The sequence below is a fragment of the Anneissia japonica genome, unplaced genomic scaffold, assembly GCF_011630105.1.
Source record: "Anneissia japonica isolate Jap-2015-1 unplaced genomic scaffold, ASM1163010v1 scaffold287818_len932483_cov186, whole genome shotgun sequence".
NCBI classification, from domain to species: Eukaryota; Metazoa; Echinodermata; class Crinoidea; order Comatulida; family Comatulidae; genus Anneissia; species Anneissia japonica.
The window spans coordinates 326,340-350,371 of record NW_022703366.1 but is presented as its reverse complement, the minus strand read 5'-3'; the positions used below and the strand labels follow the sequence as shown (position 1 = coordinate 350,371).

General features: G+C 34.1%; 1 protein-coding gene across 2 annotated transcripts in view; it reads right to left on the bottom strand.

Moving 5' to 3' along the window:
* Nucleotides 1-24,032, bottom strand: part of LOC117104413 (serine/threonine-protein kinase MRCK alpha-like) — a 52,887-nt gene that overhangs the window by 10,387 nt on the left and 18,468 nt on the right. Inside the window, exons 4-25 of one of the 2 annotated variants that reach the window (XM_033245260.1) lie at nucleotides 22,714-22,809; nucleotides 20,575-20,817; nucleotides 19,726-19,782; nucleotides 18,276-18,419; nucleotides 16,049-16,214; nucleotides 14,564-14,726; nucleotides 12,102-12,250; nucleotides 11,443-11,559; nucleotides 10,838-10,961; nucleotides 10,366-10,506; nucleotides 9,833-9,968; nucleotides 9,222-9,332; nucleotides 8,717-8,854; nucleotides 7,899-8,105; nucleotides 7,349-7,473; nucleotides 6,353-6,449; nucleotides 5,569-5,717; nucleotides 4,250-4,353; nucleotides 3,622-3,707; nucleotides 3,308-3,391; nucleotides 2,037-2,193; nucleotides 395-671 (exon numbers count right to left, since the gene is read on the bottom strand). In XM_033245260.1, coding sequence (XP_033101151.1) covers nucleotides 395-671; nucleotides 2,037-2,193; nucleotides 3,308-3,391; nucleotides 3,622-3,707; nucleotides 4,250-4,353; nucleotides 5,569-5,717; nucleotides 6,353-6,449; nucleotides 7,349-7,473; nucleotides 7,899-8,105; nucleotides 8,717-8,854; nucleotides 9,222-9,332; nucleotides 9,833-9,968; nucleotides 10,366-10,506; nucleotides 10,838-10,961; nucleotides 11,443-11,559; nucleotides 12,102-12,250; nucleotides 14,564-14,726; nucleotides 16,049-16,214; nucleotides 18,276-18,419; nucleotides 19,726-19,782; nucleotides 20,575-20,817; nucleotides 22,714-22,809 — 3,071 coding nt within the window. The remainder of the gene's footprint in view (nucleotides 1-394; nucleotides 672-2,036; nucleotides 2,194-3,307; nucleotides 3,392-3,621; nucleotides 3,708-4,249; nucleotides 4,354-5,568; nucleotides 5,718-6,352; nucleotides 6,450-7,348; nucleotides 7,474-7,898; nucleotides 8,106-8,716; nucleotides 8,855-9,221; nucleotides 9,333-9,832; nucleotides 9,969-10,365; nucleotides 10,507-10,837; nucleotides 10,962-11,442; nucleotides 11,560-12,101; nucleotides 12,251-14,563; nucleotides 14,727-16,048; nucleotides 16,215-18,275; nucleotides 18,420-19,725; nucleotides 19,783-20,574; nucleotides 20,818-22,713; nucleotides 22,810-24,032) is intronic. The other variant, XM_033245262.1, reaches the window with a different exon arrangement.

Genomic DNA, 24,032 nt, shown 5'->3' with positions numbered 1-24,032 from the left:
TCTCTTAAATTATTGCATTTTCTGAAATATGCTAAAATCAGCCCTGGTTTAAACAGTGTACATTTTTTTTTTAGTTAAAAATCCCAAATTAAACCAGGTACAAAAAGGATAACAATGAAACTCCACAGTTATTCAGTGCACAGACAGTGCCAACTACCAGTTTAGCCAACTGGGCTATGCTGCTCTTTGTTGGGATGCTTGCCTTCAAATTCCAAGGTTGAATTTCTGAGTTAAAAACCTAAGACAACAGAATTTTTTCTGATAACTACAAACAGCTCCATTTCGTAAGATGCGAGAAACTGTTTATAAAGTAACTGCGAAAGTGATTGCTGTTGGGTGTGAAGGAATTAAATACTGTATTAAATAAAATTAAAAACCTTCATCAGATAATTACCTCATATCAATTACATGTGCTATCTTGTTTGTAGGTGCAGCAAGACGCCCTTCCCCCATGTCAAATAAGAACAGTTTAAAGTCGCATACAACTGCATATTGTCGCATCCATCCCTTGCGCACACCCCCTGGTTTTGGTATTCCAACGAATCCTTCGTATGCTGTACCTATGCCACGATTTGGATCTATGCCAAGGGGCCTTTTGCTCTGAAATTCTGGCATCGGACATACACCTGGAGTCTTCTCAGCACACGATGAATGACATACGAACCTGCAGACTGCAGAAGGTGGGGGGGGGGGGTGAAGAAATATACACAATTATGGGGGGGGGGTGAGGAAATATACACAATTATACAATTAGAATTAGACAAGTAGATATATACAATTACAATTTCCTAATGGTCAATCTCCCTACAATTAAAGACCACTTCTGGAACCAGGGTTTTCATGGTTTTTAGCAGCATTGGTCTCTAATTAGAACAATAAAGATAGAAGAAATTTGCTAATTTGGGACCACAAAAAAGTAGTCTATAATTGGAGATGGTCTTTAATTGGAGGGGTCTTTAATTAGAGGGAGACCTGTATTCAATCTATCTATACAGTCAATATTTCTTGATGACAATAGGTCAAATTTAAATATAAAATAAATTATTCATTAAGGCATTTCAATCACTAAACAAGAATAATCAATAAATAAAAATTAAATATGGGCAAAGACAAATTAAAACATCATGATAAAAAAACATGGCTCTCAGTCTTGTTTATCCTACCCTAGGAATTCAGATTTATTCAGAAGAATTATTTACTACTACTAGTGAGTCGAATGGCCGTAACATACAGCCGTAACATAGGCGCTGGTTCCAACGGCACGCTCGCCTATAGTTTTGGTGCTGAAAAAAGTCTTCTCGGATGAGGACTCGAAACCATAGGTCCAGTGTACACAATTTGGCTTGTGCACATTACACAACCCAGTATGGAATGGATTTATTCAGTGTAAACATCAAGGATAGCCCACGAAAGTCTAGAAGAAGACTTATTTCCAGTGGGGTCCTTCTGGTGGTGATTGAACAGTACACCGGGAGACAATCCCCAACTCTTTTCCGAAGAGTGTACTGCGTTCTTTAACGTGCACATGGGCCAGAAATGCACACTTGTATTTCAGCCCTCTAGGTGAAACACAAGGAGAGGCAGCGATGGGAATTGAACCGGGGACCTAGAGATCTCCACGGTTCAGCGCACACACAGTGGCTACCACCAGATTAGCCGACTGAGCTAAGCTGCTCTCTTAGTACATCTTTCAAGACAAGAAAGGGGTTACATGGTGTACTGGTTCATACAGCCCCGGTTATGGACAGATGAGATATATCTGGTACTGGTTTACAGGGTAGCTCAGACATGAGGAGACCCTTAGGTGAGAAGAAAACCTAGCCTAGCCTGGCCTAGCCTAGCCCGGCCTGGCCACCAAACCTCAAGCTCTTTGAGACTCTGGTATAAAGCGCTATATAAATCAAACTACATCACATACTTCACTATGTAAATAATATATATATAAAATCATAACAATTTAAATACAAATAGAATATCATTTAAATAATTCAATTTTTTTTTTTTAAAGATTTATAAGTTAGTTGTATAAGCCTTACCATCACAAGATAATCCCTGCCTGTCTTGACCCAGCATGAGTGAGGTGCAGTGCATGCATTTTGTTGGTGTATGAAATGATTGAACCTTGAATGTATGTGCTTTGGGTTCAGGATGATGTGAAGAACTGGTTTTGCCATAAGGAGGTATACTTGTTTTCTGCAAGTAAACGATATTATAGCATATAAACACACAACACAAAAAGTCAAAATGGGTGAAAAAATCAGTGCTGTATCAGAATACCGTAGAGTGCAAAATCAATTGCCTTCAATTAAATTCAAACTTCCAAGGAAACATCTTAATGGCCCAATTGACATGTCGACAAGGACGCGAAGCCCCGCCCACAGTGACGAAAACAATGGCAGCTAGACTTACCGAGTTGGCGAAGATTTTCTTTGCTATCAACCTTCTTTAAGAAAGAGAATTCAGGGTAGGCGGTATGCAAATGAATCATATATTCATAGTGTTAATCTATTTCATGAAACATGGCGGGGAAATTGTTGTAAAAGTCTCTGTATTTCGGTCCCAAAGGAAGAGGGAAAAGCCGCATTCAGTCAACCTTGTTGTCGGCAAAGGCCAAGTCACTAAATCTGGGTGTCTATAACCAAGCATAGACATCTAGGCCTAGGTTCATGTATATTTTGCGTTTAAACCAACTGTCTAAGGAAATTAAAATCCCCGAGAGAAGGTTTTGATCACGTGACTAAATGACGCTCGCTGAATAGTCGGTTTATCTGTCAATCAAATCGCGTCGAGATGTTAATTGGTTAGGGTGCCTGCATACACAGCAGAAGATCCCAGCTTCAGATTCCAGTTGGGAAAATTTTTTTTCGCACTCGCAGAAACCTCTTCTTTACTATTTACAAACGAAACAGAAAAGGAATCTGACAAAGAAAAAAAAAATTGGCCTCCATAGGGACTTAAACTCAGGATCTTTAGCATGCATGGCGAACGTCATAACCACTTGATCACAAGGCATTTATTTTGGTGGTCCAAACACCAGTAGAATTTGAGTTCCTTACATATTTTAATGTGTTTGACGTCACAATTTTCATATGGCATTAATTTCGCAAGTGATTAGACTGCAAGAGATCTACAAGGTATGCCCTCTTCTGTGCATTAATTTCGGCTTGCTCGATCTCTAATGAGATACAGTACTTGTATATATATATTTTAAATCTATTATCTCCATACAACAGATAGGAATACAAGAGTACAAAAATTACACAGCTTACAAAAGTCAAAAAGTCAAGATAAATAGATAAATACTTACTGGAAGTCTTTCATGGTCCTTACTATCATCATTCTCTAAATCTTCATGTGTTTCTGGTATTGCTTTGAAATCATCCCCATCAATCTAAAGAAAAATTGGAAATAAAGTAATCAAATGTATTCTTGAATAATAATCTTAGAATATAGAATAAATTATAACACTCAGAAACATTGAAAATAATGTTGTATAGCCGATTTATTCATGCAAACATATGCTTTTCTGAGAGTGGAACACAACTCATCGTGCATTCAGACACAAGCTTATACAAGCAATATTCAAAGAATTTCTGACTGTACTACAAGAATGTCTGTTACCTCAGTGGTTACGTTTGTTGTGTCGTCACTAAATATTGACGTATTTTCTCTCAAGAAATTCCTGAAGTATTGAGCGCCCTCAGAGCCTAGGTTTAAGAAGAGCAAGAAGATGAAGAATACATCGTGCAAACGTCAACAGCGTGTTCGTGCATATCCGTACAAATTACAATGTGTTCTCTTGTGTACAATACGTTTAGTCATCTGTTGATTATGTCTGTGTACCTACCGGTGGTATGTGTAATGTATGAGTACATGTGTAAATGTGTTGGTGCAAATGATGAATAATTGTGTATGATTGTGTAAATGTATGTGTAACATGCATTAAATGTATGTGAACATGTGTTTGTAAAAAATTTAAATTTTGTAAATGTATAAGTGTGTAAATGTATGTGTGTTTTTAGAATTGTGTAAATGTATGTGTGTGTGTTTGTACATATGTTTGTGATAAATTTAAATGCACATAGGCAAATGGGTGGGTAAATATGTGCAAATGTATATGTACATGTGTTTATACAAATGTATGTGTACATTTGCTTCATGTAAATTCATGTGCAATTAATGTATTAAATGTGAATGTTGGAAGCACATTTAATAGTATTTCTGCAATTCCATACATATTGCTACTTACTTTCTGACTGTTGGAGCTTAGACTCCAGGTCCTCAATCTTTAACTTAAGTTCTTCTATCTCACGCTTGTAATCATCATTCTCTTGTTGTGATTTCTGTAACTTACTGTAGATACAGAAATGATAAGGTAAAGTATTTGTTTATGAGCTGAGCATTAGGCCGAGAGGTAATATACTGAAGACCCTGGTAATAATAATCCCTGATAATAATAATATAACATTTATATAGCGCCAATTCCAAATTGAATGATCAAAAGCGCTGAGCGTGATTACCCTGGTCACTTGATGACATACAATGGCAAACCAGCACAAAACTAGTTCATTCGATGCCACAACATCCTCCCAGGTACCAATTTATACATCTGGGCAGAGAGAGACAAATGTAGATAAGTGCCTTGTCCAAGGACACAAGCGACTTGCACAGTGAGAGTTTCAAACCCCTGACCTCAAGGTTGGGAGTGCAACCTACAACCGATGCACTAACCCTTAACATGAGAGTTAACACTGCACCTTGTCTACTGCGGGTCCCGAGGAGCCAGCCAAAAATTCCAATTTCAAATATTTGAAAGGAAAATTTATTTATTTTCTGTATTTATTACATTAAATGTTCCAAAATATTATATATCACAGCATGTTGATACTACAGTATGTAATTAAGCAATTTACGACGAGAACATTATAGGCTATATCCTGATTACCTATGTGATCATCTTAATAATTATAAATGGATCCACAATTACTATTATATATATCTGTCTCTTATACACATCTAGATGTGTATAAGAGACAGCAACAATGCTGTGTGAAACAATGGCTGGATCTCGGTGGAGATACAAAAATGATAAGCAACAGCTAAAAAGTAAACGTAAGTAAACAGCCAGAAATAGAACCAGAGCTCTCGGACAACACTAGTCCTTCCTCAGTGGCGAGTGATATATATATATATATATATATAAATAAGTAATCAAAGACACTAGGTTACAAACTCAACATTTTATATAGAATCATTCAGCTACATTTTTCGTACATTATTAAAGGTTTACGTGAATTTATGATAGACAAGTATAAAAAGCAAAGGTGGTTGAATAGCCACATTAATCAGTAATTACAAGTATGAAAACGAGTTGTTAGCACTTTAATCAGCTGTAGTGTTGTTAAAGCTTGTGAAATATGTTATCACTTGTCATAAAAGCCCTACCAAACTATTCTTTTTTAAATGGCGACTCTATTGACTAATCTAAAGGAGAAACAATGAAGCACACCAAATAAATATTAAATGCAATGACTTTTAGTTGATAGCTTTATTCTACGCTTGACTTACTTTTCCACAAATGATTGAGCATATTTTACTTCTTTAAGTTCTTGAAAAGCTCCATTCTTAGCATTGATTTCGCTTTTCAATTGGGATTGCAAATTTAAAAGTTCCATCTTTTCCATCTTCTGGGATCGCCTTGTCTGCCAAGCCTTTTCCTATCATAAAAAATATTCAAAAACAGAATACTTGATAAAGAATAATAAGATAAGATTAATGTAAGTTCTTCATTTTTATGACATTATATACATTCGCTGCCATGGACGCGAGTTCACGTCTAACAGGGTTCACTCAGGCTGCAAGGACACAAGTTCACGTCCACACCTTCCCTAAACATACCACCACTGTATTGAACATAAACACACTAGGAGTGGTTGCAACAAAGATTTATGATGTTATAATACTTAATTTTCGAGAATTCTAGATCATATTCATGCTTTATAAGCAGGATAATCAACAATAAATATTAATTAACCATAGCATAACATTGTATTGAAATTTTGTTTAAAGTAAACCAAAATTTTTATTTGCTACATTTCAAACCGATGCCATTGGATCTTCATCAGTGCCCCAGGCACTCCAGGGTTCAGAAGACGGTCGTATATATGGGAGAGTTTCAATACCATACAAACGTAGAAACCAAATGAAGTTATTTGAACATAGGATAACAATTATAAATAATTTTAAAATTTAAAATTTCTTTTCCCTTTTACAGCTTTACATATCGATAAAAATAATAATTATCAATAATGACGACAATGACAATATTAAAAGATCACCGAGAATGGCGTACCCTCATTGGTCCAGAATCTTTCAGACCCTGCAACTCATCAGTCATCTTGGTGGCAAGTGATTGGAGATATCCTCGTGCATCCTTCTCATCACTTACCCTGGAAATAGAAAAGGAAACATGCTCGTCAACATCAGACAAAAAAAATTGCCAAGCACAGTTTAGATATCAGTGTTAGTTTAGGCCTAAATCTGAGGCTCATTGCCAATGATTATTCATCCCATGTATTTTGTAACTTTTTTTTTTTAAAGAACAGTATTTGAGAAATCACCCATTAAAGTTTACAATTTCCGACATTTCTCAGGCAGAGACCATCACCAAATCTTTAAAAAATCTTGTTTTGACATTGAAAATGGGGAAAATAACAAAATAGCACGATGTATAAATATATAAAGTTTAGTTTAGTGTAATAAAATAGATTTCACAAAATTTTGACATTCAAACATTTCTTTACTTTTCATTTTTATCTTTAACTCATGACCCATCGCATCAATGAATTTTTGTATTTACCATATATTCTCGCATATAAGACATAAAATAGCAAATTAATATCGATAAACAGGGTGTTGTCATATACACGCAAAACATAAACATTTTTTATTTTTAAATCATGTACTGAAATAAATCTACTAACCGTTAGTATGAATGAATGCAATTTTAAATGCAGGAAAATAAGATTTTAGGAATAATAATTATAAGATTAGCCCTACATCGGCACCGTTTTTAGCCAGCTATATGCAATATCAAGACCAAAAAGAGCAACAAAATGTATTAACTTGATGGTGAAACCAGGGGGTCATCTTATAAACCCAACACACAAAAATCATCCAAAAATCTTCTCAAACTTGGGGTCGTCTTATTTGCGGATTACATTACACGGGAGAGTACACTGTTCGACACCCGTATGGCTGAAAATGGATCGCATCCTACTTTATTTGTTGAATTAATGTTGTCATCTTGAAAACGTGTTAAAATATTTAGTTTGAAACAATTGCTTACCACTGGATAATTTCAGCAATCTGTGCTTCCCAGTGTGCAATTGAGTCTTTCTTATCTGACATGTCGCGAACTTCCTCTTCCAAGTTCTTATGTTCTCGCAAGAGCTTTTCTAGTTGCATTGATTTCTGTTTAAAAAAACACATTAAATTTTTCAATAAATTTAAGCATCTTAACTAGTTTTGCAAATTGATGAACATGATGTAGACAGTGTCACAGAAACGAGGCATAGGAAATGTGGCTAAAAATAATAAGAATATCATTTGCAAAATACTTTAAAAAGATACTTAGAAATGAATTGGGATATCATCGAATATATAGTAATGAGCAAAAATCCTGGAGGATTGCAAGCATCAGTACACTAATTATATGCAATGACTAAGATAATGATAACAACGTTTTGTTTATGTCTAGTATATAAAATATTCTGAAAATGTCATCACATCATGACCATATGTAGGCACATCAAGACCATATATGGGGATACAACAGTTTTATATCAAAGAAAAATTTGATAATTTAGACAGTGCTTTAACAGAAAAATATTATTCACCCTTTCAACTTCTGTGGCCAACTTCTGGTTTTCTTCCTTCAAAATGGACTTTTCTCGTTCATGTGTTCTCCTCAAATCTGAAATTATATCTTTCTGCTGATTAGTATTATACACAACATCACGCTCACTTCTTTCTTTCAGAGTCGCAACTTCTTTTTCTAGCACCTGTATCTGCTGTTCATTGTCCAAGATCTGGTCTTTGAGGTTCTGAAGAAAATAAAATATTAATTAGAAGGGGCCTTGTTAAAGGATTGAATGACATCTACAACAGGTCATACTTATAACCCTCGCATGGAAGTACTATCACATTATATCTTATATATAGTGCCTATAAAAGCTATAATTAAGTAAATTTAGAATCAGGGCCTGTAGATTCACATTCTCCTCTTTGGCATGCCTAGTTCTTTCATCTGCAAGTGCTTCCTCCGTAGGAGCCGGGCCGGTAGGGGGGAGGCTGATGTTTTTCGCCCACGAATTGGAACAGCTGTCTCCAGACAGCTAGACCATGTAGACAATATCCTGTAGGTACCAGATAGAGTTTACTTCCCCTCCGGCTGCGTACGGAGGATGAGCACGCCCATTCCAGCCTCCCCCGAAAAGAGGGAAGCCCTGTTTTCAGAGGTAAGAGACCTTCTAATGAAGGGTGCTGTGGTAAAAGTTTTCCCAACCACCAAAGACGAGGGGTTCCTTTCCACACAATAGTCAGTTTATTTCAAAGGGGTGTTCCGTTTTTAGGAACAATGGCAATTAGTCGGTTTATCCAGGTAAGTATTCACTAAATAGACGAGTAAATTTAGAATCAGGGCCTGTAGGTTCACCTTCTCCTCTTTGGCATGCCTGGTCCTTTCATCTGTAAGTGCTTCCTCGTGAGATTCTTTACATCTTTCAAGTTCAGCCTTTAAGTTGTCAGTCTCTTGTTGTCGTACAGCATCTACCCCTTGTATGCCTCCACTCTGCTGAAAATATATAATAAAATATGTATATTCATAATATTATCCATAATACCATAAATATGATATATATAATATATACAAATATTGAGTGTTTATAAGTGCAATGGGAAGAATATTTTCATGAGTTTAAAGAATATATCTCTATGATGAGTAACGAAATGGGGTTAATAACCAATGTCGCATGATATGAAATACACCAATTAAAATGAGAGGCATCTATGTAGGTGTGATTTAAAATTTATTATTATTTATCATTATTTATCTTTTTGTTTATGTTGTGTTTACGGTGCTATGATTTCCATTGATATTATTGCACTGGTAAAAGCATTGTTGCTCAAAATGACTAGTAAATTCAAAGGTGTATTGTTACCTTTAACTGACGATTTTCATCTTCCAATTGATTAGCATAAATATTACTCTGGTTTTTTAGCTTTTTTTCTTTATTCAGGTCAGTCTGCATCTCTTCAACTTGGATTTCAAGCTTTTAACAAAAGACATTTTGATTTAAATAGTATTCGATTTTAGGAAATTTGTTTAAAAATGGGTGGAAATTCTTTGAACTAGCTTAGAAAAATCAAACAACCTGTACCTCACATCTATTTTTAACATGAAGTTTAATTTGTTATTGAGAAACCTACACAGAGGGCAACAACGACGCAACAGAGGCTGAAAAAAAATTATATATTTTCTAATGATCCACTAAGAATGCGATGCAACTATGCGACAGAGCTGTGTCGCTCAGCATTTGCATTGTTTTTTCTATTTCTGAAAACAGTCATACAAAAAAAAAATATTCTGATGAAAATAAGTGATTTCAGTCATCTTTACTTGAACACATATATTGCAGAATAAACTGCATACAATACATGTGTGACGTGCACTATGTTAAAAAATTGCTAGGAACGTGAAGTCTTTGGCTATCCTTGGTGTGTTAACACCAAAAAAATCATACCACTACAAACCATCAGCATTATTACATACCTCTCGCCTCTTTTTCTCCGATTTGCGAAAGTCAAGGCGCAATTTCTCATTTTTTTGGGAACTGCTATCTAGTTCTTCTTCTTTGTCACGTAAACTTCGTGAGAGTTTCTGTTTTTGAGAACGAAGATCGGATAATCTGCAAATGAAATATAGAAATTTTTAATCACAAGTAAATCTACACACTATTGCCAATGGCATATCTAGAAGTGGCGTGGGGGAACACGCCCCCCTCTCAAGAAGATTGCGGGCCGAGTCACCCCCATTGAAAATGTCTGAAGCAAAAAAAGAGATCAAGTAATTAAAAATCACCTACTTAAATCTAAAATATTATTATTATTATTATTATTATTATTATTATTATTATTATTATTATCACCTTATTTTCTGACTTAGTGCTCCCTCACTTAATCACCAAGCCCCTTACTCCACCATTACGCTCAACCTTTCCCACTCCCCCAACCCCCTAAACCTTTAAGACTACCAGATACGCAACAAGCTACTGCCAACAGCTTTTGGCAACACTGATTGGTTACCTGTCATTGATTTCAGAGAATTCTTGCATTGCTAGTTTTCGTTGTGACTGAGCGTCTTTGAGTTCCTTGGCCTGAATTCTCAACCGCTCTTGAGCATCTTCAAAGTCCTTTGTTAATTCCTGCTTTTCAGATTTTAGTGCCCTATTTAAACAAAAATAACATTTGTAAAAAATTGTTAATAAAATATATTATACAAAACTATAATCTTTACTGGAATGTACATTTTACAAGCATGTGCTTTCCAGTTTTAAGTTACTCCTCAAAGTCCTTCGATTTTGTTGTTATAGAATAGAATCGATTTATTCATCCATGACTGTCCAACTTAAGTTTGGGCCAAACTGTGTCCCAAAACTTCAGAAAGGCAATCAGCCGTGAAAAAAGCAGAGTCAATCAGCAAAAAAGCACAATATCAGCTGGGTATTCCTAGAACTCCTCATTGGAGCTTAAAATTATGCATCAAGGGTATATTTACCGATTCGACTTTTCAATAAATTTTATTTTGAGTAACCTCTCCTCTTCAACACTCTCCAGATCCTTCCTCAATTTTAATGCTTCTTTCAAATTCCTTTCCATGTTACTACTTTCATCTTTAGTATCTAAGATGCAAACAAAATTATTTATTAATAATTCTTTGGCATATTATTTCTAAAAAAATTATATTCTGGCATATTCCATGTTATCATAAGGTTTCTTTTAAATATAATAAAAAATGTTTAAAAATAAATAATAAAAAAAATATAATAAAAAAAATTTAAAAATATATTTAAAAAATGTAATAAAGTATAATAATATATAAGCAAAGTAATTTTATTTGTGTATTCAATTAAAAGGAATATCTACAGTATCAAGTTGAAACATGAAAGGTTGCAGTTCTGAAATGTTTATTAATGTTTATCAGTACTCTTCTGTTTCAAATGCGAAATAAGCCACGTTGGAATAATCTCGTTCACTTGTAATTGAGCTGTGACTTTTTTTGTTTACCAGTTAATGACCCATTTTAAGTATCTGGAGGTGGATGCCTGTACGTTTGATTTGTTGGCCAACAAGTTTGAGAACTGATCTGTGGCATTACTTTACCTGCAGCCTGCTTCTTTAAAAGCATGATCTCAGATTTGAGCCGTTGAATATCGGCAGTGTTCGTCGAAGAGGAACCTTGTCCAGAGATGTTAGCATCTTGGAGTAGAGCTGAAGATTCTGGAAAAATCAATGTTCATTATTTTACAGGATGCATTCAAGGTAAGTAATGTTAAAGTCAAGTCCTTATGCCTTTGCACAAGATACACTCAGCTAATGACCAATAAGGTACAAAGATAATTACCATAATTCAATAAGACAATCTATATGCAATTTGGAATAGCAGCAATTTGAGTGACATCAATTCCTACTATGACCATCAATTAAAACAGGGTCCATCACCGAATTATATATTTTTAATAATTACTTGTTCAAAGCTTCATTGTTTTTATCTTCCATGCTTTAAGACTTCAAAGTCGGAAAAAAATACATTTGATATGTTTTCTAACACACAAAAATGAAACGAATAATGAGATATAGATTTTTGAATACAAAAAAGGGCCTACCCACACATTTTTCCTACCTTACTTCTCCTAGTTTTCAAGTATTTAAAAATCTGTATGTCATTAACCGTTTTTGTGTCTTAGAAAAATGGGTTTTACAATATATCAGTAACTTATTAGTTATGGTTCCTTATATTGACAATAAATATTTTTGTTTACCTGTTAAACGCCTGTTAAGTTCAGACTTTTCTGCCTCCAATCTCTTAATGCGCCTTTCATACCCTTCAATGGTAAGGCTGTCAACAACTCCATCCGTTTTTATTTCAATGCCCTTTGCAGTTGCTAATGACCCCAGGTCAGACAAATTACTAAAATGAAAGAGAAAAAAAAATGAAAAGTTAATATAATACTTTTACTCAATGCTCAGTTGTTATGCTCTGTCCACACTATTTTTGACAAAAGTGTGTTGTATGCCCATATATAGTCATGATGTGCCTATATATGGTCATGATGTGATGTCATCATGACCATATTTAGGCATGTCACATGTTTTTGCCAAATAAAATGTGATAGTCGGGACTCATTGCTACAAAACATTCAAGTTGATGAAGCAAATTATTTTGCAGTACACAAAAATTCTCACATTCCATGATACACACCACAGAAAAGAAATGGCAGGAAAATTCCATCTACTCTCGAACAAGTTGTGAAGATTAGCCAACAAAATAGAGAAAAATTTATTAGGGATTGATACCTTTAACAGAAAGCTTAAGCAACTGCACTGATTTTAACCTAATTTATATTAATTTAATGCATTATACTTTTCTTCCCCATGATAGTGAGAGATGTTGCTGTTGGTTCACTTCAAATTATGTAGTTTTAAAAGCAGTAGCCTACTAATGACAATGTCAAGTCAATGTCTGCCAAATTTCTTGGAAAAGACGGCTATTTTTACCAGTACCATTTGGAAGGGCTTATCACTATATTTCTGGATCAACTCAACATTCAAGTTGCTGAAAGAAATCACTCTGCAGGTGCTAGAGGGATTCATCACTCAATTTTTTAGCAACTCAACATTCAATCATTGCTCAGTGATTGCAGCAACTCTAAGCTAAAGCAGCTCAACACTAAACTGCTAGAAAGCCCTGTCTCTCAATTGCTAAAGGGACTCATCGCTCGGTGGTAGAGCCACCTATCACTCAGTTACCAGACTGGTAGCTCAGTTAGTACAGCAAACTCATCCTTTTACAGCTGGAGTGTCATTTCGGTCAGTTACTAGAGAAACTCATCAGTCAGTCCCTGGGGAACATGTGACTCAAATTGCAAGAGCAACTCATTGCCCAGATGGTAAAATCATTTATCACTCAATTGTACAGTTGTTATAGCAACTCTATAGCACTCTCAGGTCTGTGATTTAAATAGCAATGGAGACAATGCTTTGAGTTAATTAAAAAAGATAAAATCACACAAAATGGCAGACACTGTAGACAATGTTTTTGAAACCAAATATAAGCAGAGTAAATTTGTAATTTAAATTGTAACAATTATCTGACATTTGAGGTATATTATGCAAATTAGTACTAAAACCTATACAGCTAAAACAAGGGTGCAACAATAGTTTTCTGTAAAAATATTCCTTAGCTATCAGTTTTCATCTTGGTTTCTTTGGAATATTTTGTGGTTTAGTTAAGTAGATGGTGTTTATGTAAAACACTGTAAATACTCTCTGTTGTATTTTTCTCTCAAATGCATCATGCTATTTCCTTGAATTAAAGCTGAGTGATTGCCAAGTGGTACTGTTCCTGCTTCTTGTGCTGAAGACCAAGGTTCAAACCCGGCCAGCGTCGGGTTTTAATTTGAGTTTATTGCTTGGCTCCTCAAATGACCCTCATATTGAGAATTAGTGGGTAAAAAACAATGTTTGTATTCGAATGTGTCTGTTATGTGTTGAAGTTAAATTGGGTGGCGCTTCACTGCAACTGGCATGGGTCGCCAAAGACCTAGCACAAACTTCCGATTTCCAATTGAAAGAGGACCAATAAAGCATTTTTACTATTACTATTATTATTATTGAAATGAATATGTGCTCTATAAAGAACTTAGTTCTTGTAACTAATGATATGATACAATCACTTCAAAAACATCTGTTTGGGGTTTATATATGTACTTCATTCACTTATTCATTTGACTTGATTTTGAGTAATATATGTAAAGGTAGCCTGTAAAATTTTTTAATTTATTTTTAACAAAGTCAGAAATTTTGGTTTAATGGGAACAAATACTAAGAATGAGTACAGCAACTTTTTAGAAAGAATTTCAAAAACTATCAATTATTATCATTCAATGTCTCCAGCTAATATAAAACTAACACACATATTTCTAATCACATTTTTCATTTAAAATTTATGAAACCGAGAAAAGTGCTATAAGCCATTGAGTTTCAATAATTTTAACTTTACTAGTTCATCTTTCTGAACTAAAAGATTGAATCGCTATGGCTTGTAACTTCTTTTTCGGAGTTTGTTTCATACTATCTTATGTCAAACTTATTGGTGAATCTCGAGATTTTTCATTTTGATAATGATAATTGGCAAAAATTAATGCGAGGTTATATGTTAAATCATCACATGATTATTTAAGACTATACCACATAATGATTAGCATATAATGAATATTCATACCTATTTCTTGTAAATGAAAAGCCAACGAATGGTAAATGATTCCCACTGAAGGCTGCATGCGTGTTTGGTGGCATTGCTTCCGAGTTTTTCAAATCTGATTCATCTACATCAAAGTTTGATGTATCTGTTGGACTCTTCACATCAGGAATGTAGGGTGGAGTCACTGAAAGATGGACACAGATAAACAACAATTATTTGATTTAATAATCATGACAAAATTAATAGCAATGATTGATTAAATTACATTTTTATAAAATAATTAACATGATAAGAATATAAAGAATTCAAAAAGGAGAATGTAGAGACAGTTTTTGAGGACAAACTTTTAAAAATTAGAAAGTCTTGGTCCACAATACTTTTTAATAACTAGTTCAATTATGATAGAAATAGCAAGATATATAGCCATCAAAAAAATTTTGGGAAAAAAACTCTTGTAATATGTTCACATGAACAAAAAACTAATTTTTTCAATGATTGATATACAGTCAAGTTCACCAGTAGACTCTGGAAAGTCAAAAAGTTGTGCAGGGTGAATCTTAAAGTCCAGATTTTTGCATTATACTGTTTAAAAGTCGAAATGTGACTATGTTTACAGTATTTCCTGGTCAAGCAATGTATTTCATATATAATTATGTTTATAAAGTTTCAATAATCTCAAAAATTATAGTGGTGTTCGGCAGCCTGACACTTTTGGTATGAAATCTTGAATGCTGGTTGGGGAAAACCACCGCCAACCAGCATGGCGAGAACCCTGGGTATTGTCTCCATTCATTACTGCACGTCTCTCTTTCTTTATCATTATCATATTTATTATACTTCCACAGAACATTTTAAACCACAAGTACAGGTAAGTGCAGCCTAACAACATATTTTGTAATTTAAAAACCATTTTTACGGCTTGACTACCATTCCTGATATAAAAGCCCATTTTCTTCAGTAAAAGAAACAGAATAATACAATTATAATACAATGGAACTTAAAACATTTTTGTTGAATGTAAAGCTTTTAGAGACATTAGTAACATAAATTTTGACAAGTTAAAAAAAAAAGATTTTGTATGGTGAGCCTCTGGCATTCATTCAAAATTCCATTATACTCATACTCAAATTATATCAGCCTGTTTCACATTCTTGTCTTAAAAACCTGTTTTTATGGCCCACTGCCTATCATCAGTAAAGATCTTATAAGAAAAGAATAATACAACAAACATTTTTGTCAAAAATTGACAAAAAATGTAAAGTTGAAATTTCCACAATCTTGTAAATTGGCAAGTAAAGTTTGTTCTCATCCTAAAGTTCAGTAAAAAGCTAATATTATATTGTAATATACAAATTTGAGCAATTAATTTTTTGTTTTTTTCATAGTTTATATTAGATTTAGGCAACAGTAGTATCTTTGAATTTTAACAAGTGCCATAATAACAAAAGCTATAATCCAACAATAGAACTTTATAAATATATTAAATATATTAAAAGAAAATCTTACTGTTCCTTATGTTATCCCAGTCAATGGATTCAAAGAATGAGTGATTCTTGAAGTCATCTAGACCATTCCTTCCTAGCCTGTGCTCTGCATCACATATCAGCCTTCGTATAAGATCCTGGGCTTTCTCTGACACATCAACCTCTTCAGGTGGGAAGTCAAATTGATTCTGAAAATTGAAAGATAAACTAAGTAGATTAAATGAGAGAACTAATACCTGTCCAACTTTAGTGCAGTTATTAATATTATTATTGATATATAGTGCACCCTCTAATTCTGAGACCCCTCTAACTCGAGACCACTTTTTCAAAGTGGAACCAAATAACAATCTTCAATCTATTAACACTATTAGGCTAACCCTCTATGTGGAGTCCAAACCCCCGAGCCCACCCTAAATCCAAAAGTCCCAAAGGTGGTCTGCAATTGAAGGGTGAACTGTAATTATTTTCTACATTTGATGCTCGCCAAGGGGCTGCTGTAAGAAAACTGTTCTTGATGAATTCTACTAAGAAACTCTCTCACCATTATTAGTTCTCATGTTAAAATTTAACCCTAAGAAATTAGTCATTTAATATTTCCCCACACTCCAATAACCTATCTGACTCCCAAGGAACTGTATCTGTGAAGGCTTCCAAGGAAGTCTCTCCACAGGAAATTAGTACTGTTAAACTTTGCTGCAAACTAACAATATGCGTCCAGGATAACCAGAACATCATAAAATCAGATTTTGAAAGCAAAATGAAATGTATTATATAATTAAAATTATTTAGTAGCATGATTTCAGAAAACCAGGCCAGCAAATGTAATGTGCACTGATTGTGTGAGAAAATGAAAACATGGTTTAACACTTGTTTTTAAGGTGTTTTATAAATAGCACAATTCTATTATGATTTCATGTGTTAAGTAACTACGACATTTCACAAAGCACAAATTACAACAGTCAAAGGAATATTAGGCAGTTTTCGCTGCGCGACGGTAACCTTAACGTTAACGTCATAATTTGTTCATCTTGCGTTGCGGAGTACTTTAATTTCAGAATTTTATGTGCTCGACGTACTTTAGTTATGGGTTTGCCCATGCGTATTTCGATTTGTTTACAAAAGGGGCTGACTATCGCGCTGCACGTTGGGTACAAACGTTAAAGTTAAGGTTGACGTCGTGCAGCGAAAACTACCTATTATAAACAAAATAATGCCTAGATATGTTTCTTATTTAAATTTTATGTTTATTTTAGCCAAAGGTTTTTCAGTGATTTTCATAGCATTTTGTTTTCAAAACATTAGCAAATCAATTAAATAAATTACTTCAGAAAAGAAGATAGGGAAGGGTAAAAAAAACAAGGCAGATTAAAGAGAAAAGAAGGAATGAAAAAAAAATAAAAGGGTGAGAGTATAGAAAGATTGGAGCAAAGAAAGGAGGAATAAAGACATTGTGATAACAATTTTAATGCTCATTATTCAAAAGCAAATTTTTTTTTCTCATTGGTATTTTTGCTAATTTATTTCTTAGATTGAAGAAGAAAAATATATGTATAAATATAATATTTAGGAAAATAGTATGTGATACTAGGCATGTCAAAAATAAGAGCTCAATGTAGAATAGTAACCAAGATGTAAAGATAGATGAGATATATTAGATGTGCAGTAGATAAGTTATCCACTTGTAGTCAAATTACAATGATATATGGCCTACTCAACTACATAGTGAGTCATCCCAGGGTTATCACATGGAATTGACATTTAATTTCTGTTAATGTGTAATCTCTAATCAATATAAATATATAAATTATGTTTTGATTTCACAATCCCTTTTAGAATATAAAGTTGTCTGTAATTACAATTATCATTAAATACAATATTTATATAATTATGAAAATGATATGATAAAATGTCGTCAATGTAAACATTTTTAATATGTTGGACTGTTCTATTCTCTTAGAGGGATGTTCTAGTTCAATTAGAGGTTTAACATTATGATTAGTATGCCTATGCCAAGGACATGTTTGAAACTATCATTCAAAATACATAGTAGCTATCTAGGTCTCTCATGGGACAAGACTGAAATTGACTGAGGGAAACAGCTCATCCAACCAGGTACTCAGCAATACAGCTGAGTAGCAGGTACATTTAATTTAATAAGGAGTGGCATAATGACTGCTAAATGAGCAATATTCTTCATAATTGTGTCCAATTTCCACAACAAGGGACATCATGTTAAAAATAAATATTACCTTGTGATTCATAATTTTGCCATACGTTTCAACCAACGACTCTGCGTAAAATGGCGTTTCCCCAAAAAGCATCTCGTACATGCAAACCCCCAATGACCACCAATCGCACTCAGCACCATATCGTCCCCTACCATCTTCCATCGCCTATGTAAGAAAAAAACACACGACATGTATTTAAATATCATCCACTCTATTCTACAACATTTTTGCACATCTATGTTTTTATCATTTAAAATATTACTAAATCATTTCCAGAATATTACTTATTTAAACATAAACACTTTACTTCAGATGCAATTTTAATCCAAACTTTTTGTGATTCTGGCATGCATTTGGTTGCATTTACCAACATTCTAGGTCACAAAAGGAAGCTTTTGATTGCACGACGACAGCAGGACGTAGAACATAATGACGTCACTAAAAGTCATCTGTGCATGCGAGAACATTAAGGCCACCTAGTCGAGTAGATTCTGGAACGCAATTTGGTCAAATCTATGTATGCAGAGAACGTAGGACGCCAGGTAGGACGGTCACGCATGTGTGAAGCCGTTCTAGCGTCGCGTCGTCGCACAAATCGAAAGCTCCCTAAAATGAAGAACTGGAGAGGGTTGCTTATTATTATTTCTACATTTTAATACCATACTTTGGGGGTATAGAACTGCCCAATCATTCCGGGCCTAAAAAAAAAGTTTGAATTACTGAACTATTACAAAACCCACATTTACAATTGTATTTGATAAAGTTGAGTCCATTTAGTTAAAACGTGCTCACAACTCCAAATTTAACATGACAATGGTCAACATGGTTTTTAAACTTTTTAAATTAATTAATTTTAATGAATATCAGGTACAATTTATTTTATTGTCCGAGATCCTCTTATCCTAAATTTTAATGGTCAAAGATATGAAATTTTAAGTTAAAAAATGTCTATTTAGTAAAACATGTTCACAATTTCTGATTAACATGGCAATGGAAAACATGCATTTAAAACCTTTTAAATTAATTTATTTGAATGAATATCAATTACAATTTTTTGTTTTTTTTTGTCTGAGACCATCTTATCCTGAGCTTTAATGGTCAAAGATATGAAATTTTTAGGATGTAAAGATTGAGTCTCAATAAGAGGCTTTGGTAATTACTGTACCTGTAAATGCATAAGTAAATCACAGTATTTGTCACAATTTGACAGGCGATCTCAAGATTGAAAGACAGTCATTGTAAAGCCTGTTTTCAAATGCTTTGGTTCATGCGCAATGACATTTCTATCGCAGTTTTCACTTCAGCGAAATCAGTAGTTCCAACTGTTTCTACTTTTTGCGAGGCGAAAAAAGTGCGCATGCGCAGCCAACCTGAGCTCAGGAACCAAACCGAAGCCTTCGATTTGTACAAATAAATTCGCCGAGTGGAAAACAGGTTTAACGCTAGAAACCTTCACTTTGTTCAAGCTTACCCTGAGAATTTCTGGTGAGATGTAATCCGGAGTACCTACAGCAACTGAAGATTGTACCTGTAAGATGGATGTTTCTAAGGTTTTAAACAAATTAAGTAAACCAATTGGCAACATAATCAACTGCCATCATAATATAATTAAAAACAACAACAACAAGGGTCAGAGCTTTTGACTACAATGGGGATGGCTGCAATGATAATAATAATAAATCAAGGCAGCTGTTATTCAGCACTGTTTCTATGAAAAAATTTCCATGTAAAAGCACATAGTTAAAACAAAAAATATATATAATTATAGACCAGCATACATAGCTTGATATAGTTTCATCATTATATTCCAGCAGTGGCGTACCTAGGTGTCTTGAAATGGGATGGCTGATGGGGGCACAGGGGTAAAATTGGGGGCTCGAGGATTAAGTAAAGGAGTCACAAAATAAGGTGATATGTGGTGATTTTTATCTACTTGTGCATAAGTTTTTTCTTCAAAAAATTCAATGGGGTGGGAGGGGCAGAGATTGGCAACTCGTAGCGCATGATTGTTGGTGGTTCTAAAGCCTGGGAGGCTATGAGTAGGCTAACCGCCGTCTGGTAAATACTTTTTTTTTTTTTTTTTTCTTGCACTTTACCATGCAAATCCATCATATGCTGAAAAATGCACTATACTATGGAATCTTGAATCTTGATTATCAGTGGCAGTCTGGCTCTAACATCAGTAAAAATGGGGTAAATTATGTGCTTATGTAGCTAACGAAGTCTTTGACTTATCATACATACATGTATATATAATATGAGAAGCAAATATCTAAACTGCAAAAACAAAGACAAACAAATATGATGAGCAAAAACTTACGGCACCATCCTCCAACATCTTTAGACATGAACCAAAATCACCGAGTCTAATATGACCATGCTGGTCAACAAGTATGTTGTCTGGTTTAATGTCCCTATGCACGTAGCCCATTTTATGTACGGAATCAATAGCAAGCACCATCTCAGCAATGTAGAACTGTGCCATAGACTCAGGTAAACGATCCTCATGTTTACTCAATAAGGTCAATAGGTCACCTCCACTGTAGTAATCCATAACCAAGTACTAGCAATAAGAGAGAATATAACACTAGTATTAATATTTGTTTACATTAATGTAGCAAGCATGTTGTACAGTACTAAACCTCTGTTTTATATGACAAGTATATGTGACTTGTCCATATAGTATATGCAAAGATGATGGCAATCACACCCACAGGCAAATCAAAAGAGTTTGAAACATAACTTTAGGATTCCAACTGGATGGTCATGAGTTTCACGAGAACATATCACTATTAAGGTTTAGTATTAAGCTGTGGCAGTCAAGAGTTATTTACTTTTTATTTATTTCTTGTTTTACTTGGGTTAACAACTCGGTTGAAACCAATTTTTATCCTTATGTGCCCAGGATACGGTATACAATCATCCTTTAACTACTTAATTTGTTAAAAATAAAAATAATTCATTAATGAAATTAAATCATAATTATTCCTATAATTAAGATGTATAAATAAATTGTTTTAAGTGTCAGGTATCTTCCAATAATTAACATTACTAATCTCACTTTTTAATTATATAATAGATGGGTTGAAAAGTAAGTTGAAATAGTAAGTTGAAAGTAACCTCCCGCATTTTTCATCATCGTGTCCCACTTTGGCACATTCTGGGTGTTGGAATGTCTTATAATATTTTCAGGAAACTAAATACAGTTTCCATATATTAGATCCAATGACACTGGGTTAACAAGGTCAAAAATATTGTTGGTGCTCAAGCACAGTGACATCTTAAAACCAGGGAGTTAAAAAGAATAGAAGACTATGTACATTTAATCTGTTCAAATTAAATTTTGGATGCTAATATCTTTTTCATACATTTTGAAAGGTGTCAAATCGACTGATGAGAGTATGGTGCATTAGCAATGTGAAGCAGCTTTGTCAGTACAGTAGGTTAAAGGTTATATACTACAATGGTATGTTATAGAATGAGTCAACATTGGTCTGATCACATACTGGAATGACTCATAAGGCTTCCACTCACCTTCAGCAAATAAAACCATCAATTATATTGTTGCAACCCTTTTGCAATAATTTCATTAAGACTATGTTCAGACAACGAGTTACGCTAGCGTAACATTAATCAAGTGATGTGAACTTGTGCAAGACGTAGCGAGCGCCAGCATTAACGCGCAATCACTGGCATACGGTAATCCACCAACACACCCCAGATTAACTTACGCCACTGAGTTACAACAGTCATGCATCAATGATTTTTAACTCGGCCAAGAAATGACCAATCACAATAAACCCAGATTTAAACAGGAAATAAAATGTGTGATTACGAATAGAAACATTTCTTACGCTAGCGTTATGTTAATCGCCCATTCTGGACATCTTGCTACATGTAGTTATGCTACGAATTAACATACGCCCAGCGTTACATACGCTTGGCGTATCTCTCAGGTCTGAACGTAACCTTAGTACCATAAATCTTTGAGTAACCACCGCTCTTGAATAAGCGCTGCACCAAATGTGAAATTTTTCACTTAAATAAAGTGCAGCAGCGCTTATTCAAGATTATTCTATTTTTAATTATAAGCACCGCAGTGCTTCATCAAGAGTACATATTACCCTGTGTATAATGAAATACTTGGAGAAAGAGGGTTTTAAATAAAATCAAGTGTTCAAATGAATAACACAATGAAGACACAAGCATATCTTTTTTTAGTGGCAATGATAGGCCTACCGAACTACGGGAACAGGCATGAAACGCGCCACGCCAGTATTTTACTAATTAGCGCTGCACTACAGCCTCCAAAAATTGTACAAGTGCCGCGGCGCCTATTTGTGGATTTACGGTAGCTAAAACTAATTTTTTGCACATATGTAAAATAAGATTTATTTCAAAGTAAATTATTTTAATTAAAATGCATTTTTCCTAATGATTTGTAGATAGAAATACTTACAAGGTAATCCTGATCTTGAAATGCATAGTGTAAATTTGTCAGCCACCGTTTGTCGCCATACACAAGAACATCACGTTCTTCTATAAAGCAGGCTGTCTGTTGAAAATAAATTAAAATTGAAATTGAAATTTAGTACAACTACGATAGAACATGATTAAAACAAGAAACCACATACCATAAAATATAAATGAGGCTAAAAATGTCAGCAATAATCATATATTTATACTTGCTAGGAATTTTTTTCAGATTCTAATTTTGCAGAAATTTGTCCATGCAAAAAAAATGTTAGGATCTTAAGTTATTGTAATTCTATGTACCAGAAAGTATCTTTAAATGTACACACAATTTATCGTCATACTGTTAATTACATCGTGTCACTTATAATGACACAAGTTTACATCAAACTGAACTTGGTATACTGTACGTTTTTTGAAGTGCTAATTCATACCAAGGGATACGTAAAATGGACGTTTTACTGTAGAAAATAGTAACTTGTAGGGTGGAAGGCAGTTTGCACTGTTGATGGGCTGTGAAGTGATTCACGCTATGTTTCAGCCCTAGGTGCAAGTATTTAGGCTTAAAAATAAACATTGTAGCCACATCATTAGCAGTGATGGTATTATCAGTCCATATCCAAGATACATATAAAAAAAAAAAGTACGTAAGTGCAATAATCAGTTTGACTGACATGAACCATGACTCGAAAGTCTGTTAACAATGATCCTTCTTTAAAAATGTGGACTTGGCCAGAAGAAAGGAATAGCAGCTCAAACCTTTCCATACTTTTATAATGCAAAAATTGGTAAAAATAATAACCAAATGAAATGAAAAAAAAGTATAAAGTTCAATATGGCAATAATAAATCAGTGACCAATGATAAGGAATTGTCCAATCAATGAGTAAAGAGGATTTATTTTTAAATTCCTTTTTTGAGTTTTGTCGTGGTTTCTTCCAAAATTCCTACTATGGAATATGCACTGGAAGCTGACAAAAGTGGTTTAGGCAAGGGTTACAGCATTATGTAGGAGATGATAGTGTATAATTCTACTAGAGTACATCTTTATGATCTACACAGTACCTCTCCAAACACATTATCCATATACTCAACATGTACCTTGTAGTTATCACTGGTTTGTTTGGTTATAAAAATATTAAACATTATTCTTTCTATACAAAACATTGTTCTTTGGAAACTGATTTCTTCTTTTTTCTTGTGATTGGTAAGACCAACTGCCAGCACATTTTTTTTTTCATTGCTGATATAAATAATTCTGTTAGTTTATTTTGAGAAATCAAAAATATTGTCAGACAGAACAATT